At 48.6% G+C, this 19814-nt stretch overlaps 1 protein-coding gene across 2 annotated transcripts in view; it reads right to left on the bottom strand.

Annotated features, from left to right (window-relative positions):
- The window catches only part of CAMSAP2 (calmodulin regulated spectrin associated protein family member 2), a 97648-nt gene extending 78613 nt beyond the window's left edge, over window positions 1-19035 (bottom strand). For both annotated transcript variants that reach the window (XM_024976917.2, XM_024976918.2), the window contains exon 1: window positions 18348-19035. In XM_024976917.2, the coding sequence (XP_024832685.1) occupies window positions 18348-18486 (139 nt within the window). In that variant the 5' untranslated portion in view covers window positions 18487-19035. The remainder of the gene's footprint in view (window positions 1-18347) is intronic.
- Window positions 19036-19814: the final 779 nt, after the last annotated feature.

Below are 19814 nucleotides of genomic sequence, written 5' to 3'. Positions count from 1 at the left end.
GAACATGAGTTTGGGTAAACTCCGGGAGTTGGTGATGGACAGGGAGGCCTGGTGTGCTGCAGTCTATGCGGTCGCAAAGAGTCAGACACAACTGAGCTACTGAACTGAACAAGGAACTGCAAACAGTTTTATAGAGGAAAGTGACCCATTATGACTTATATCTGGGGACAGTTAATCTAGTATTCAATACTGATGGTGATAAAAATCAGAGACAGAAGTCTGCAGACACTAGGAAATGACACGGGAAGGAGGCAGGGCAGCAACGCCAAGAGGAAGGGAAGGACAGGGACAAAGCCTGAGGGCCCAGGCACAGAGCAGAGAGAAGGGGCCAGACGGCACCCAGAGGTGATCAAGGCAAGAGGCACATCACTAACAGAGGAAGGGAAACCAGAGGTAGCATCTGCTCCAGAAGCAGGACCGTGACCTTAGCTCCAGACACGCTGAGTTTGGAACAACAGCAAAAATACCCAAGTGGAAATATGGGAAAGGCAACTGGGGATACTGGACTGTGGAAAGAGGTCAAGAGTAGCTGGACCAATTTGGGATTTTGGAGACATCTAAAAATATCATCCTCATTTAATAATTGAAAACTCTTCCCTTCCTTCAGAGCCACATTAACCAGCTGTGAGCCAGCCTTAAACCTGACAGACTCTGCAGGGTGATGGTAAGCTCTGTCATAAACTACAGGATGCAGGGTCAGTGTTCATTTAAACTCCTGTATCCCAGGAACTAAACGGAAGCTACTAGTAGAACAAATTTAAAAGTGAAATCATTTAAGATTATTATAAAATGTATACATGATAGATTGTTTTTCTACAACAATGAAAACTGACCATTACAGGTGACTTGCTACCTAAACACCAGTTGTGCAAACTGACTGCTTGCCATCAGTTTACAAACTTCACCACACTGTACATCCAATTACATTTACATACTGCATTCACATCCTTCCCCACCCATGAGCTTTATTACAACTTGGTGAAACTGTCAAACCAGACAATATACAGATAAATATTAGGACTGTGTTAACAACAACAGAATTGGAAAGATTAGAGATCTCTTCAAGAAAATTAGAGATACCAAGGGAACATTTCATGCAAAAATGGGCTCGATAAAGGACAGAAATGGTAGGGACCTAACAGAAGCAGAAGATATTAAGAAGAGGTGGCAAGAATACACAGAAGAACTGTACAAAAAAGATCTTCACGACCAAGATATTCACGATGATGTGATCACTCAACTAGAGCCAGACATCCTGGAATGTGAAGTCAAGTAGGCCTTAGAAAGCATCACTATGAACAAAGCTAGTGGAGGTGATGGAATTCCAATTGAGCTATTTCAAATCCTGAAAGATGATGCTGTGAAAGTGCTGCACTCAATATGCCAGCAAATTTGGAAAACTCAGCAGTGGCCACGGGACTGGAAAAGGTCAGTTTTCATTCCAATCCCAAAGAAAGGCAATGCTAAAGAATGCTCAAACTACCGCACAATTGCACTCATCTCACACACTAGTAAAGTAATGCTCAAAATTCTCCAAGCCAGGCTTCAGCAGTACGTGAACCGTGAACTTCCTGATGTTCAAGCTGGTTTTAGAAAAGGCAGAGGAACCAGAGATCAAATTGCCAACATCCACTGGATCATCAAAAAAGCAAGAGAGTTCCAGAAAAATATCTATTTCTGCTTTATTGACTATGCCAAAGCCTTTGACTGTGTGGATCACAATAAACTGTGGAAAATTCTGAAAGAGATGGGAATACCAGACCACCTGACCTGCCTCCTGAGAAATCTGTATGCAGGTCAGGAAGCACCAGTTAGAACTGGACATGGAACAATAGACTGGTTCCAAATAGGAAAAGGAGCACGTCAAGGCTGTATATTGTCACCCTGCTTATTTAACTTCTATGCAGAGTACATCATGAGAAACGCTGGGCTGGAAGAAGCACAAGCTGGAATCAAGATTGCCGGGAGAAATATCAATAACCTCAGATATGCAGATGACACCACCCTTATGGCAGAAAGTGAAGAGGAACTAAAAAGCCTCTTGATGAAAGTGAAAGAGGAGAGTGAAAAAGTTGGCTTAAATCTCAACATTCAGGAAACTAAGATCATGGCATCTGGTCCCATGACTTCATGGGAAACAGATGGGGAAACAGTGGAAACAGTGTCAGACTTTATTTTGGGGGGCTCCAAAATCACTGCAGATGGTGACTGCAGCCATGAAATTAAAAGACGCTTACTCCTTGGAAGGAAAGTTATGACCAACCTAGATAGCATATTCAAAAGCAGAGACATTACTTTGCCAACAAAGGTCCATGTGGTCAAGGCTATGGTTTTTCCGGTGGTCATGTATGGATGTGAGAGTTGGACTGTGAAGAAAGCTGAGCACCGAAGAATTGATGCTTTTGAACTGTGGTTTTCTTGGACTGCAAGGAGATCCAACCGGTCCATTCTGAAGGAGATCAGTCCTGGGTGTTCTTTGGAAGGAATGATGCTAAAGCTGAAACTCTAGTACTTTGGCCACCTCATGCGAAGAGTTGACTTGCTGGGAGGGAATGGAGGCAGGAGGAGAAGGGGATGACAGACGATGAGATGGCTGGATGGCATCACTGACTGGATGGAAGTGAGTTTGAGTGAACTCCAGGAGTTCGTGATGGACAAGGAGGCCTGGCGTGCTGCAACTCATGGGGTCGAAAAGAGTCGGACACAACTGAGTGACTGAACTGTACTGAACTGAATACTCAATAAGGGCTTTTATATGCAAGCCCTGTCATAAACATGCATTCTGTCTTTCAATACGAACAATCCTCGTCCCTATTTTACACATAAGTAACTCAAGAAAGGCACTGTGCCACAGGCACACAGCTGATAAATGCAGAGTCTTAACTCTAAACTATGTAGCTACACAGATTCAAAAATAACAACGTCTGCCAGGATCACCAAACTGGAAGGTAGAAGAGGACAGCTTAGGGGTTATTTTCATTGTGCTATGATGTACCCACAAATCTAAGTTATGAAAGTGCAAGTTTCAAAAAATTTCAATGCAAGGAAAAGGGAAAGGAGCAATAGCAAGTCTCAGAATGTGTTAAGAACATGACAAAACCGATCATTCCATCCCTAAAGAATGTAGAACTGCATGCCGAGTACTGTAAAGTAGGTCACTTTTAAGAGCAAGACTTCAAGAACTGCATATGCTGAAAAGACAACGTTGAAAATGTCTATCATTTTGCAAACAGTACAAAACTGTCGTTCCTTAAAACAACAGTTTGGAGTTGTATCACATTTTAAAACAAATGAACTGAAACTGCGTATTAGAAAATAAATAGGCAAAATCAAAGATAAGAAGTTTCACCCTCCCCCTCATCTCCAGAGTCCAAGAAGATAAGAAATTAATACTTGAGAAAACTGAAACTCCACTCCCAGAATTGCAAAGGGGAAGAGACAAGTTTTTCTTGAGTACCAGGACTTAAGCGAAAACCTACCACGCTCATGTTACTATAAATCAATTCTGGCTAGAGCAAGGCTTTGAAACTCACCACCACCTGAGAGGCCTGGGCACCGGCAGAGAGCACAGCAAGGGTCTTGCTCAGGGCCCTTCCCCACAGAGCTGAGTCAGCACTAGTAACGGCTGCACCCACATACCAGCAAGCGACTCAGATCTCCTTAAACAGTGGCTGCTTGGGTGGTATGCTGCTGCTGCTGCTGCTGAGTCGCTTCAGTCATGTCCGACTCTGTGCGACTCTCAGCCCACCAGGCCCCGCCATCCCTGGGATTCTCCAGGCAAGAGGACTGGAGTAGGGTGCCATTGCCTTCTCCCTAGGGGAGTGCATTTCAGAAATGTCACTACTTAGCCAGGGGAATGCTGCCTTAATTTCCAAATCTAAAAACTGTGTCTAAGACAATTACTAAGACAGAATTTGTGAGTATCAAAAACTCCAAGTGAAAGTAAACCCTAGACCCTGAACTCTAAATTAACCAAAAGACAAAAAAATGATCAGTAATATTAAAAAAAAAAAATTCCTAGTATCAGTAATCAAAGATTAAGTTACAAAGAGTCCGCCTATCAAAATGACGAATCGTTGCTAAACCCACTGTTGCCAAGGAGGGACTCACCCAGGCCCAGGTCTCTTATTCCCACAACTCACACCGCAGCAGCTCAGTGCCCGATGCACCTGGAGCATGCAATGGACGTCTGATGGTTCAAAACGTTACTTTGTAAAATTTTAGTCATTGGCCTTGTTCTAAAGATACGCGCAGATTTCAAATTTCCCCTCAAGCCCCAGATTCTGCACTAGCAATCCCAATTTACTCCTTGCATCTGCTTTGAAAGCCCTGAGAATTCCCTCTAGGCCACATGACTTCTGCAGCGGCATTCCCTCTTAAAACCTGAGTCGTTTTCAGTTATCCTAATTCACCAGCAGCAGGAGGCAGAATGGCAGAGTGGGGAAGGCTGGCGCTCTGGAGCCCTGTCTTACTTGACGGGGGCCCCTGAGTGCGGTCATCCCTTCCCCGAGTTGAGGCCGCCTCCCGCTGCCCACATGTGTCAGGTGTCTGCCTCCCCGGCTCTAGACCTCAACCTCTGCCCCTCCGGGCCGGCTGGCGGGCCACAGACACTGAGTCTTTGGGCTTCACGCCACCCAGTTGGCCCTCATCCTCCCACGGGAGCTGTGAGCCGTCATCCCCAGACCCCCCTTCCCATCGGTCAATCGGTCAACCTGTTCTCATGACTGCTGTCCCATGATATCCGGGTCTGCTATTCCCTCCACACCGCAGCCTCTAGGAGAGCAGGCCCTTCCCCATCCTTGGCATCAGCACCCAGAAGGGTGCTTGGAGCACAGCACGGGCAGGGGGCTCCCCGTCTCTCCACGCAGCACCCTAGGTGTGAAGTCCCCACCCACCCTTCCCACTGCCCTGAGAGACACAAGGGCCTCTTCCAAGCTGCAGATCCTCACCAGCCTCCAGGACGCAGGGAACCTCAACCCCAAGACCAGAGCCAGGTTCCTGGGCAACAGGGGAAGCAACGCACATGGCGAGGGGAATGTGAGGGCAAGCTCCGTGGAGCTGGCCTCAGATGGGAAGTGTCAGCATGAGCACACGCATGACACGCACCTGTGACGGCGACAGAGCGCCCGAGCCTCAGGTCACGTCTGCCGAACCCCAGAAGCAGCAAGAGCGCGCCTTCATCCTGGTCTCTAAGACCCTCCCACGAAAGCAACCAGGACTCCTCAAGAAATGGCTGCTTCCTCCCGAGCTGGAACAGCAAAGTACACGCTCAGCTAAGAATGCATGCGCGCATGCCAAGAAGTATCAGAGCCAACAAATGAGGGGACTGTGTCAGCTCGCAGGACTCCGCTGGAAGGAGATTCCAATCAGCCAAACCTAAGACAATCTGAACATCAAATAAATAATGACAACAGACGACTATAACCCACTTGAATAAACAAGAATGTCCATCCTGTTGTAAGCAAATAAATGAGTAAGTGTGTGAAAGAAAAAGAAGGGAAAACTCTTCCTTGTAGCAGAATACCAACTAAAAATGGGATACAGTAAATAGGGTAATAACTGACTCAAGCAAGAATCACTGTGGTTGCTAAGTCAGTGGGCCAAAGTTTGATGAACAGGATGTTTCAAATTATCTCCCTGCAAATTGCTTCTTAATTAAAAATGGAAAACAATAATTTCACAGTGGAGAAAAGTAGCAGATACCACCTGAAGCAAGAGATCAAAGTCTGGAGTTGCCTGGTGGCACAGTGGATAAGAACCTACTTGCCAATGCAGGGGACACGGGTTCGATCCCTGGTCTGGGAAGATTCCACACGCTGAGGAGGAATCACTAAGCCCTGCACCACAACTCCTGAAGCCTGCACGCTCCAGGGCCCTCGAGACACAACCACTGAGCCCACGTACTACAGCTACTGAAGCTCGTGCAGCGAGAGCCCGTGCTCCACAACGAGAGAAGCACCGTGACTAGAGTGCCCACATGCAGCAACAAAGACCCAGCGTGATCAAAAAGAAACAATTTTTTTAAAAGAAAGAGATTAAAGTCCACCTCACCAACCGAATGCACACCGTGTGCCTGTGACACGACCACTGGAGACACAGCACCCTCCTGTGGGCATCCTGCCCGACCTGCTTAACTTGACTCTATCACGAAGACACGCTGACAGATCCAAATCGAGGGACCTTCTGTAAAATAAGTGGCCTACAGTTTTTCTAAGATAAAAACACATTTTAATAAAGGAAACAAATGGGCACTGCAGGCTCAGACAGTCCGGGGGTGCTGAGAGCTGGGACTTCCCACGTCTACCCCGCCCCCAGCCATCTTATCCTGGGAGCACAGAGGGTGGGGGACCAGAGTGCGGGGCTGCCCAGCGGTTTCCCTCAGGTGCCTCCTGGGTGTCTTGGCCCAGGACCCCAGGAAGGTAGGGCAGGTGCCAGGCAGGGGGCACCAAGGTGCACCTGCCACCGGAGAGACAGGGAATAGAGAAGGGGCGGTGGAGGGGGTGCGGGGAAGGAGAGAGGGGAAAGAGAGGAGACATCAGAGGACAAGAGGGAAGAAAGCCAAAGACAACGGGCTGGCAGCAGGTGCCGGGAGGGGTGCAGGGAAGCGTCTCAGCTCCCGGGTTTCCATCGCCTCTTGTCCGGGGCAAGGTTCTGTGCACTGGTCCTTCTTACTGCCTGGGGCTCCCGCGGGGACACTGCCAGCGGCCAGACCCCGTCATGGGCGGCAGAGGACCAGGGGGCAGGGGGTGGCCCTGCGGGGACCAGCCTCCTCGTGCAAAGATACAGCACCTGAGGCAGGGACCTGACGCCCGGCCCTGCACGCAGCAGGGTGTGCAGGCTTCACCACGCCAGCACCGTGAGGACAAGGACAGACAACACGCCACCCAGGTTACAGAGCGGACGGAGACAAGCCAGTTAAACTCGGCGCATGGTCCCGGGCGGCTCTGCGAAGAGAAGAGAGGGGCAACAAAGGACACGAAGACAATGGCAAAGCTGAACTCGGGATTAGATGATGTAACGGCGAGCTAAATTTCCCGATTCTTAAGATTTTCAGATTATCTGAGACTTACTGTTCATCTTAGGAGACAGCCTGAAGCATTTAGGGGTAGAGGATACAGTGTCTCTAATTCATTAGATGCTTACTCCTTGGAAGGAAAGTTATGACCAACCTAGATAGCATATTCAAAAGCAGAGACATTACCTTGCCAACAAAGGTTCGTCTAGTCAAGGCTATGGTTTTTCCTGTGGTCATGTATGGATGTGAGAGTTGGACTGTGAAGAAGGCTGAGCGCTGAAGAATTGATGCTTTTGAACTGTGGTGTTGGAGAAGACTCTTGAGAGTCCCTTGGACTGCAAGGAGATCCAACCAGTCCATTCTGAAGGAGATCAGCCCTGGGATTTCTTTGGAAGGAATGATGCAAAAGCTGAAACTCCAGTACTTTGGCCACCTCATGCGAAGAGTTGACTCACTGGAAAAGACTCAGATGCTGGGAGGGATTGGGGGAAGGAGGAGAAGGGGACGACAGAGGATGAGATGGCTGGATGGTATCACTGACTCGATGGACGTGAGTCTGAGTGAACTCCGGGAGTTGGTGATGGACAGGGAGGCCTGGTGTGCTGCGATTCATGGGGTCGCAAAGAGTCGGACATGACTGAGCGACTGATCTGATCTGATGTATATATACATACATACACGTGTACTTGTGTCAGGGAAAGGGAAAGAATCATAGAACAAACGGGACAGAAGGTCAACAACTGATAACTCTGGGTGACGGGTATTGGGGAACTCCTACTATTTTTAGACATTTGACATTATGCTGAGAAAAGTCATGAAACCTCCAAACGCCCCAATCAGTCTTCTCCCAGTGTCCTCACATCACAGACCCACAGCACCTTCCAAGTGCACAAGCCTGGGGCCTGGGCGTCATCACTGCCGCCTCCCAGTCCCTCAAGCCCCAGATCAGACCCATCACCACGCCCAACCCAAAGCCCTCCCTTCTCACAGTCTCAACGCACACCTCCCAGTCCCGCTCTCAGGACTCTGCATCTGAACTACAACACAGTTGTAGTCACAGTTCGAAAGCGTCAATTTTTTGGTACTCAGCATCAGTTCTCTCCGACATTTGTCTCTGCAATGTTCACTCTTGCCCTGCTCCAAGCCATTCTCTACTGTAGCCAGAGTCTGCTTCTTTCCCGTGGGCAAACTTGATCAGGTGACACACCACACCAAGCCTCAGGGCTTTCGATGATGTCCAATTTCTTCAAGGACTCAGTGCCTTCCTCTGACCCCCAGGAAAGTGGCCTAGGCTTGCCTGCATCCCTGGATCACACAGTGCCTCTGCTGGCCACGCAGCCTCGGGACCACGCTCCTGTCCCCTGCACAGCCTCTGACACCCCGGTCACCACAGCTCAAAGTGCTCTTTCTCCCTACTCTTCACTCCCTTCCAGATTCTCAGGGGCCACTGACCCATCACTTTGGTCCAATTTCCCCTCAGTAAGCGGCAAAAACAGAGCAGTTTTCCTGTCTCTCCTTTACCTTAGAAAATGCACTTTTACTTTAAAGACTATTCGGTTCTACTAAAAAAAATGCATAGGTTTGTAAGATAGATGCGAAAACTTTAAAGATATTTGAAGTATAGGTAACTACTAGGAAATAAAAAGTCTGTTAGCCATAGACAGAACTCAAGGAATGTATCGCGTAAAGGTAAGTGGTGAGCAGCATATGCACACAGAAAGGCAATGCTGTTGTTCAGTCGCTCAGTCGTGTCCGATGCTTTCCGACCCTGTGGACTACAGCACACTAGGCTTCCCTGTCCTTCACTGCCTCCCTGAGTTTGCTCAAACTCATGCCCATCGAGTCAGTGATGCCATCCAACCATCTCATCCCTCTGCCGCCCTCTTCTGCCTTCACTTTTTCTCAGCATGAGGGTCTTTTCCAATGAGTCAGGTCTTTGCATCAGGTGGCCAGAGTATTTCATCTTAAGCTTTAGCATCAGTCCTTCCAATGAATATTCAGGACTGATTTGCTTTAGGATTGACTGGTTTGATCTCCTTACTGTCGAAGGGACTGTCAAGAGTCTTCTCCAACACCACAGTTCAAAAGCATCAATTGTTCAGTGCTCAGCCTTCTTTATGGTCCAACTCTCACATCCGTACATGACTACTGCAAAAATTACAGCTTTGAAGTGTATGTATTTTGGTCAGCAAAGTGATGTCTCTGCTTTTTAATACGCTGTCTAGGTTTGTCATAGCTTCCCTTCCAAGCAGCAAGTGTCTTTTTTAATTTCATAGCTGCAGTCACCATCCACAGTGATTCTGAAGTCCAAGAAAATAAAGTCTGTCACTGTTTCCACTTTTTCCTCTTCTATTTGCCATGAAGTGATGGGACCATATGCCATGATCTTAGTTTTTTAAATGTTGAGTTTTAAGCCAGCTTTCTCACTTTCCTCTTTCACCCTCATCAAGAGGGTCTTTAGTTCCTCTTCACTTTTTGCCATTAAGGTAGTATCATCTGTGTATCTGACGTTTTTGATATTTCTCCCAGAAATCTTGATTTCAGCTCATGATTCACCCAGCCTGGCATTTTGCATGATGTATTCTGCATATAAGTTAAATAAGCAGGGTGACAATATACAGCCTTGACGTACTCCTTTCCCAATTTGGAACCAGTCAGTTGTTCCATGTCTGGTTCTATCTGTTGCTTCTTGAGCCACATACAGGTTTCTCAGGAGGCAGGTAAGGTGGTCTGGTATTCCCAACTCTTTAAGAATTTTCAATGAAGCAGATGTTTTTCTGGAACTCCCTTGCTTTCTCTGTGATCCAACGGATGTTGCCAATTTGATTTCTGGTTCCTCTGTCTCTTCTAAACCCAGCTTGTCCATTTCGAAGTTCTTGGCTCAGGCACTGCTGAAGCCTAGTGTGAGGGATTCTGAGTGCTCTAGCATGTGAAATGTGTGCAACCGTACCATCGTGTGAACGCTCTTTGGTCTCGCCCTTCTTCGGGCCTAAAATGAAAAGTGACCTTCTCCAGTCCTGTGGCCACTGATGAGTTTTCCAAATTTGCTGGCATACTCAGTGCAGTACTTTAACAGCATCATCTTTTAGGATTTTAAATAGCTCAGCTGGAATTCCATAAATATTTATGATAATTAAATATGCATGAGACTAAACAAACAACAGGCAGTGAACACTACATATACACGAACACTTCATAGTCCGAATGCTTAAGCGAGCCACCCATTGGTGATACTCACTCTGGCCTATGCATCCTCTGCCCTAGAGGCATGAGACCCACTCCGATTCAGCAGGCTTCCCGACATGCCTGACGCGTGGGGAAGCTGTGGCAGGCATGCTGTCCCCTGCCTCCCTGATGGAGCGTGTGGCCTGCGTCACTGTGGGCCTCCGTGTTCCAACCTCGGCTCCGACTGGTGTGAGCACACCATCTGTAGGTGAGGCTGCTATAGCAGAAAGTGGTGGACGAAGCTCAGGACGAAGCGCAGGGGGTTCACTTTGTCCTACACGTGTCAACCCACCCCACCTCTCCCCTCACTTCTGTCGACTGATTTAACAAACCATGTGACATAAGCACTCTGACCTGGTTTGTGAGCTTTTCTGCTCCATGACCTTTGGGGTGGGTGCCTGGCAGTGCACTTGGAGGCTAGGGTTCATCGAGGACATTTCCCCCAGGGTACCCAGACACTTAATTCAGGGAAGAATATTCAAGTAACAAATGAAGAAGTCATGGCAGAAAGAGAAATAACGAGACATTAAGTGCCTCCTGGTGGAAGTACAAAATCTATGAAGCATGCCAAAAAAAAAAAAATCAAACATGAATCCATTTAATTCTCTAAATTTAGCTGTCAGTATATAAGAAATACAGGGGGCCAAAAAAAAAAAGGGAAGAGAGAGAGAGACAAAATTGTAAAGATGGCCCTAATTCGATACTGACTGGAGCAAATGAACTGGAAGACAAAGAGTGAAAACATGAGGGCGAGGTAGAGCGGTGTGATGATGGCGGGACTTCAGTCACATTTAAAAAGGGAGCCCCTCGATAACGGGGGACACGCGCACCCCAGTGCTCACGGCTGCACTACTCACAACGGCCAAGATGTGGAAGCAGCCTAGGTGTCCGCTGACAGAGGAACGGATTAAGAAGATGTGGCACATATATCCCAGGGAGTATGACTCATCCATAGAAAGGAATGAAATTGTGTCTTTGCAGAGACATGGATGGACCTAGAGACCATCACACAGAGTGAAGTAAGTCAGAAAGAGAAAAATATTGTACTGTAACGCACATATATGGAATCCAGAAAAACGGTACAGGTGAACCTATTTGCAAAGAGAAACAGACACACAGACATAGAGACAAAACAAGGGCACTGAGGACGGGAGGGGAGGGGTGGACGAACGGGGAGACTGGGGTGGACACACACACACTGTGGGTACCACGCGTGAAACAGGTAACCACTGAGGCCTGCTGTGAGCACGGGGAGCTCTGCTCAGTGCTCTGTGCATAGCAGGAACCAACGCAGCACTGCCAAGCAACTCAACGCCAATAAAAAAAGAAAGGGAGCCCCGACTTCTGGAGACACTCGTACATTTATTGATGAAATGACTGGATGGCAGGGATTTGCTTCAAAAGACGGGCAAGGGGACAGATAAATCAAGGTTGGCCATGAGCTGCTGACTGTGGAGGTTGGGTAAAGAGTACATGGAAGTTTCCTGCTGATGTATATACCTGAGATCTCCTCTCATTGAGCAGCTTTGTCTGTTTAAAGAGAAAGAAGGGTGTAAGAGAAGAGCAGAGCACTTTCTGTGATGCTGGGAAGAGCCCCGGCCTGTGTGGGACATGAGAGGACCCTGGAGTAGGGGCCATTCCTAAGTAAGAAAAAAAGAAAAATCTCTCTTAACACTCCCCACAATATCATCTTTCCTTCCCTGTGTCCAGCTGACTTCCCACTAAATCTGCCTTCTGTACCTCTGGACTCGTGAATCTCTGCCTGTCTCACCTCTTCAAAAAATATGAGGTATCAAAAGTAAAATTTCAAGGACTTACAGTCAAGCCCTCTAAAACCCATAAAAGAAAGTGGAGATAGCTTTAAAAAAAAAAAAAAAGGACAGTTCTGCTGTTCAGAACCTGTTAAAATACAAAATTCTACAAAATGCACCAATCAGGGAAAAATGTACAAGTCAGCAATCTCGTAATTTGAATGTCATTTAAAAAAAAAATGAGAGAGAATGGAAAACAAGAAGCTGAGAGAGAATCTTGAAAGAAGTGGTAAAATGCCAGCAGAAAAAAAGTGAAACCGTCTACTTTGAAGCTTTCCTTTGCTGAGGACAAATGCCATTTCAGATATATTTTATTTCAAGAGCCTAAAGTACTTAAAAATTGTTCGTACTCCCCATTTTAGAGCTCGAAAGTAGTTTGAAGGAGTGAGCTGGGAGTGGGTCTGCTGAACTCCTATGACGCACAGGCTGCTGCCCACAACAAGGAAGGATCCATCCAGCTGTGCTGCAGCAGGGACCCCTGCCTCACAGTTGTAAATGAAGAAACACAGTATCTACTTAATAGGGTCGTTCTCAGAATTAAAAAAATAATGCGTATAAAATGCTCAGAACTATACCTGACACAAAGTATGTGTTCAATAAACTATAGTGGCTTTCTTAAAAAATCTAACATGCCTAGTATAATTTACTTATCTACTAAATAAATACCAAAGTCCTTAATGTGGCCTCTCGAGCAATCCCACCTTACCTTTCAAGCTGGATCTCCTGCACTCAGCACAGAGGCCTCCTGCAAGCTCAGGTCTCTGTTGCTGCACTGACACCCCCGGCTCTGGGCTCCCTGCCTGCACATGCACGGTGGGCTACGCCTGCCACGCCTACTCTCCACTCGGCCGGCCCCCCTCCCTGGTCCCCACCATCTCCACTGCCCCGGCTTTCTTCACAGACCGCTGGGAATGCCAGTGCCCTCCACAGCGCCCCCAGCTCCTTCCGTTCTCCAGGGCACTGGCCAGTTACGCAGCTCCAGGATTTCGCCTGAACTCTGCTACGGTTACACACTGACCATACCTCTGTACTAGAGCACAAGCTCTCAGAAGACGGGCCCAGTTTATACACCTGCAGCCTCTGACCCAGCTAAGAAGACCACCACTGGAAAATTTCCCCTTCCAGGGCCTCAGTGTTTTCACACTTTCTTAATTCTCCCCCTAACTTGGATTGCTCTAATTCCGACTTCTCTTCCTCAGCCTCCTCCCGAAACTATTCTCAGTGTTCACTACCCTAGATTCTGTCTCAAATCTTCTCTCCCTCTATGTTTCATCTCCTTCCCAGTTCAATGACACTTCATACACAGAAGATTCCCAAATTGCTATTTTGTAGCCTCGCCTGGTCAACCCTCCTCCATACCCACATTTACAGCTGCCTACCTTATTGGATTTCTCAGATAACATGTTGGCCAACACATTAAGTTCAAGGTTCCCCAGAACAAAGCTGACTTCCCCTTCCCACTGGCCGCTCCCCGCTCAGCCAATGGCACCTGACTCACCCTCTCAGTCTCCGACAGCAAAGCTCAAGTAACCCGGTTCTCCTTACAACCTCAAGTGACCTCGCCCCCTTCCCAGGCATTCCAAATTCAGCCCTTTAGAAACACCAGGGACTAGGTCTCAGCAGTGTTTTTGCTACCTTTGCCTCTTTTCCATTAATCCGACTCCTACCCATACAGGACAGTGGTAGAGAGGGCAGCTGAAAACAGGCACAGAACACACGGTCGTATGCGGGGTGGTGTGGGGCGAGGCCCTGAACCCCTGGGCCTCATTTCCTCATCAGCGACCCTGCACAGCTCCACCTCTCAAGGCTGTTATGAGGACCAAAATGAGACGGAACACAGAAAGAGACTGACACACAGGAAGAACTCAATAAACATTACCGGCGTTTCCATGCTGCCACCTCAGCTCTCACGACCTCATGCCCAGACTCCTGTGAGAACTTCCCAAACCGGCCTCTCTGCTCCAGGCTCCCTTCACCACAGTGCTGGCCACTGAGAGCACAACTTCACACGTGCATGAGAGTCGGGTCTCATGCAGGATTTTGACAAAATGTATTGGGATACACAAAGAAGCATAATAAGGAGTATTTATAGTATCAGATAAAAAAAGCATATTAAATAAAAATAGCAGATAAATAGCATATTAAAAAGCAGAGACATTACTTTGCCAACAAAGGTCCATCTAGTCAATGGACCATCTATGATTTTTCCAGTAGTAACGTATGGATGTGAGATTTGGACCATAAAGAAAGCTGAGCGCAAAAGAATTGATGTGTTTGAACTGTGATGTTGGAGAAGACTCTTGAGAGTCCCTTGGACTGCAAGGAGATCCAACCAGTCAATCCTAAAGGAAATCAGCCCTGAATTTTCACTGGAAGGACTGATGCTGAATCTACAATACTTTGGCCACCTGATGCGAAGAACTGACTCATTAGAAAAGACCCTGATGCTGGGAAAGATTGAAGGCAGGAGGAGAAGGGGACGACAGGATGAGATGGTTGGATGGCATCACCAACTCAATGGACATGAGTTTGGGCAAGCTCCGGGAGTTGGTGAGGCCTGGCGTTGCTGCAGTCCATGGGGTCACAAAGAGTTGGACGTGAATAAGCAACTGAACTAAACTGATAATAGCAGATGGGCTTCCCAGGTGGCATTAGTGGTAAAGAACCTGGCTGTCAATGAAAGAGACCTAAGAGATGCAGGTTCGACCCCTGGGTCAGGAAGAGGGCATGGCAACCCATTCCGGTATTCTTGCCTGGAGAATCCCATAGACAGAGGAGCCTGGTGGGCTACAGTCCATGGGGTCACAAAGAGTTGGACATGACTGAAGTGACTTAGCACACACACATAAGAGCAGATGATTTTATACTCTGCTATATATATATTCTGTAGTTCATACCACACACTACATGGTACGAAAGGGAGGAAGACAGTTGATGAGGTTGAAACGATAAAGCAACACCAGGAAGTGGGTCTCAATGCCAAGTGAAGAACAAATGCTGGCAATTCCCGGGTGGTCCAGTGGTTAGGACTCTAGTGTTAGGGTAAAGAAGAGGCATTTTCACTGCCATTGCCCAGGTTACACGATCAAGAAAAAAGAACTCCAAATGTGAGAACTTTGCGAACTTAAAGCAAAGTTATACCATTGCATAAATGGGTGAAGCTATTCAAATACACCAGACACAGCACAGTTCAACTTTCCCTTCTGCAATTTGCTTAAAGTAATTAGAGCATCTTACCTGTTTACTAAAATTCACCTAAACAAACTTATTTTTCATTTGATCGAAGTTGTATCTGCCTCCTCCCACAAAATAAACTATTAAGATTTGGGTTATTTGGAACATTTTCAGTGTAAAGAAAAAGAGTATGATTTCAATCTCAAATTAAGTAAATACTCCATCTGCTTTCTAGGTATTACAATGCCAGTGCTTTATTTATTTTTAAAGTTCAATAACTTCATTCTATGCCCACAATTGATTTCCAGCTATCATCTTAAATGAGTTTTCTGATATATAGCTCTAAAATTTAATATGTCAAAAGTTAGAAAGTTTCTCACAGAAAAAGACTAAATCAGGACCTGAGAATCCTACATGCCATCATTAAAGAGGGAATGTTCATAAGTCATAACTTAAAAGAGAGCTAGTGTTTTGAATGATTCACTGAATACCACTAGGCAATACCTCTGAAATATGCTGTCTACTAACACGTGTCATAAAACAGTGTCTGCAGCAAATGCAGAAAATTATATCCAAAGAAATGAAACCTTACCTTTTTTCTACTCACCCCATATAAATTTATACTTTGAAAGACTGTTGAATAAGAATAAACAAAACGTACATACATAACCCTCATAATAATACACTGATTTCTCCTCACTAAGGGACTTTCTCATGGTGTTTTTAAGCTTGTTTTTCATTGCATTTTGAATATGACTTTTATCCATGCCAATCGCTGCCAAGACAAATATAAGTGCCAACATCATTCATCTAAACCATCTGAGAGTAATATCTGCCGTTATTTAAAGAAAACAAATAAGTAAATAAGACTTTCAACGTGTACTATATGGACATTTTGCACACCTGGCAGATAAGAGGCTTACTCTGCAAAGTGGCGGAAGGAGGAAAGGCTTGCAGGACCTGCCAGATGTTTAATCTTGAGCGAACGGGTCTGAGCTCGTTCCCTCATCTGTGAAACGAGAACACTATCCTTCTAGAGGGATGCTGTGGGACTTACAGAGCAGTGTGTTTGAAGCATCAGACACAGAAGAGGTGTGCCTGTTCCACCCACACCCAACCCTTTAGAGTCAGACACTCAAGTCAAAGCTTATGCCTGCCCTTACTCAAAGTGTGACCATGGGGAAGCTGTTTAACCTCTCTCTCCACTGGGGACCTTGCATTTTTACCTACATCACAGAGCTGCTGTGGGCCCTGAGCGTACAACAGAATGCACAGCATCTCACACACCTCCTGCACACAACACATTCCACGGGTGCTCTGCTTCTTCCTCTTCTCTTCTCCTCCAAGCAGGTTCAACACCTGCTCCTCAAGAGGTCCAGGATCTAGTAAACCTGCCTGACATGCACCCAGAGAGCAGGCCTTTTTCTGGTCAGGAATCCTCATGAATCCAGGGCAACATGGACAGCTGTACTACAAGATTCTTCCCAGTTTCAGGAGGAAAGAAAATATTTTTGCTATCCCCTCTGCATTCCATTTTGTACACACCGCTTTTCCACAGCGGTGGAAATATTTCTCTTTCTCCATCTTTTCTAAACACTTAGATAGCTTCCATTTCTCCTCTAAATGGGTATTAGCTTCAGGAAACAAAAATACTCTAACACTTTGTGTTTCCTCCCAGGTGTTACTCTACACATTCAGTTTCAACAAAATCTCTAAGATCTAAATTATTTCAAAGTAAATTTTTTATTATATTGACTCCTGATGCCAGTTTTAAAACCTTTAAAGTCTTTCTACTTCAATACAAAGCATTAGAATTCAAATAAAACAAAAGCTGTCATAAACATCAAATCCCGGTAAGATGAAGTTTCCCTCAAAAGTAATTTAAATAATTTTCTAAACGCTGAGATTCATTCGCTAGTTAACTAAATATGCAGTCCTGCTAGTCGCCTGTGTATGTATTCAGCTGTGTATGTTTGAACAGTTAAGAATGAATTAAACCATTTACCCACATATTTTCATGATCCTAAAACTGGAAATAAGCCATCCTCTTCCCCTCAAAAAAACCAAAAAAACAAAAACCTGTATTTAACATCTGGAGAAAAGTCTGTATATTAAGAAACTTTTCAAAAGATATTTTACATATCCAAAATTTATTAACTAGGGCACAGAAATCTTACAGAATGACTCAAAGCTATCAGACGACACCACCTTCATGGAAAAATCTCCGAGTGAAAAGCTATATCTTTCAGAGCTCCACAACAGGGGCTCCTAAAGCACCAGCCAAGGAATTACACGGGAGGCCCTTTTCCTGTTATTTTGCAAAGACTGGGTTAAGGCGGGAGTGTCTGACTTCCACTGCGCTATACAGTTTGTGTCAACAGCACATGCCCTCAAAAAACTCTATTAAAAAAAAATTCTTTTTAAATCCCACAGTAGGGAGTTGTTGTTTCTTTTAATTTATGAAACCAAAATGTTTGGGAAAAGGAATGTGTCTGAACACGAAATGAAAACAGTACGTGACAGTCAGCAAGCTAAATACTGGGTTTAAATAACTGGTCTAACAGAGCCTGGACCGTGTACGGAGGACACAGGCTTAAAGAAGGACCACAAAAACTAAAAACCTGCACTCGGCCGGGGCCACCGTACAGCCCACGGAGCCTGACTCGCAGCCATGGTTACAAATGTCAGAATCAATGTAGTCTGTGCGCCAAGCCACCTCCTTCCAATAATAACGAAACCAACTCAGATTTCTCGGCGCTGTAATCACAGCTATGACTGCGGGGGAAATGAATGCAGCACAATGAGGAAAATACCACAAATTAAAACCACCTCGTGTGAAAACGTGACAAAATTGGTCACTGGCGGGGGGGGGGGGGGGGGGACAACAAACACCCACTTCTGCTATCCAATGAAAGAAATCTGGCGCATCCCACCTGCCCAAACCGGAGGCTCTTGACTGAAGAGCAAGCCCGCGCTACCCCCCCTTTCTCCTCCTCGCATCGCCCATCGCGTCCCCGAGCCTGTGCGCCGAGCCAGGCGGGGAGGGGGGGACCAGAGGACGGAAACAAAACCTGGATGCGCGCAGCTGCGGGGGAGGGAGGCATGGGGCGGCCACCGCCTACCTGTCCCGAAGGCCTTGGCCACCAGCCAGGCCAGATTGCAGGCGATTTTGGCTCTGGAGAAGTCGTAGTGGTCGAAGGGCTTGATGGCCGGAACAATGAACGTCCTCCTCCCGTCCCGGGGGTCCGCGGCATCCCCCATCCTCACGCGCTCCGGGCGCCGGCCCACCCTTCACATGGCGCGGCCGGCCGCGGGGCCGGGGGGTCGGGGTCCCGGCCGAAGTCCCCGGGCCCCTCAGAGCATCGGGCAGGCCCCGCGCCCGGCCCGGGGCGAGGCGACGCCGCGTCCGGCCGCCCCGCGAGCCTCCCGCGAACGCGCGTGCGGGCGCCTCCCCTTTGTCTCGGCGCGGCGGGGCCCGGGCGCGGCGGGGGCGTCCTCAGCGGTCACGTCGCGGGGGCCGTCCAGCCATCGCGCCGCCCTCCGCGCACGGCCCGCCGAGGGGCGCCCCGCCGGTCGGAGCCCCGGGGCCTCGCCGGAGCGACGCGGTCGGGGGAGTCGGGCGGCCCCCGCCCGGCGCTGACGGAGCCGAGAACGTCAAAGTCCCTGCGGCGCCGGCAGTCCCCCTCGTCGCGCTCGCCCTCCGCCGCCGCGCGGACGCCGTCAGCCCGCCGCTCGGGCCCCGCCCGGCCAGCCCCGGCCCGCGCTCCGCCTGCGGCCGCCCGCGCGCTCGCCGCCTCAGCCGCCGCCGCTGCGGTTTTTTCCGGCTGCCGCACTGAGACCGCGCGGCGGCGCCGTCTGCGCATGCGCCCTCGCGCCGGCCCGCCCCGCCCGCCGCCCGGCCGGGTCCCGGCGACCCGCGGAGCATGCGCGGTGGGCGCGGCCGCGCGGCGGGCCTCGCCAGTGCGCGTCCAGGCGTCCGGGCCCGGCGCGCGGCGGCCGCTGGCCCTGCTGGCGCGGGAGGGAGGAAGCGGGGATGCGGGCCTGGCTGGGGCTTTCGGGCTTTCGCGAGCCGGTGCTGAGGCACAGAGAGCTGATGTTTATTGAAGTACTTGTTCGGGGACGCACACTTTGCGTCCCGTCTCGTCCTCGAGGTGACCCTGGGGGTGGGTGTCATCGCTGGCGGGCCGCAAAGGTACAGAGCTCAAGTGGGGTGACTGGGCGCTTGACCCGGGTCGAGGCCTCGGGTCTCTCCGCTTCAGCGGCCTCCCTCGGAGGGGCGCAGCCTCGGCGCGTCAGGACCCGGCGTGTCAGTTCCTGCGAGCGCGAGGCTGGCGTCCGCAAACCCTCGTGGCTCCATCTTGTCAGAGAAGAACGGGCTCCTGTCAGAGGTCTGCCTCCCGGCTCTCTGTGCTCCTTCCGGCGCCTCGGCTCACACCCACACGACCCGCCCGTCTCTCACGGGAATCACCTCCTGCTGGAAGCCCTCCCGGACGGGGCCGTCAGGCGGGCGCTCCCCTGGCTCCCCCGACGCACACCCAGCGCCGTGTTCTTGTCGTCTCCGCACCGGCCCCTACACACAGTCGTCTCTT

The sequence above is a fragment of the Bos taurus genome, chromosome 16 (genome assembly GCF_002263795.3).
Source record: "Bos taurus isolate L1 Dominette 01449 registration number 42190680 breed Hereford chromosome 16, ARS-UCD2.0, whole genome shotgun sequence".
Classification (NCBI taxonomy): domain Eukaryota; kingdom Metazoa; phylum Chordata; class Mammalia; order Artiodactyla; family Bovidae; genus Bos; species Bos taurus.
This window is presented reverse-complemented; position numbering and strand designations above follow the sequence as displayed.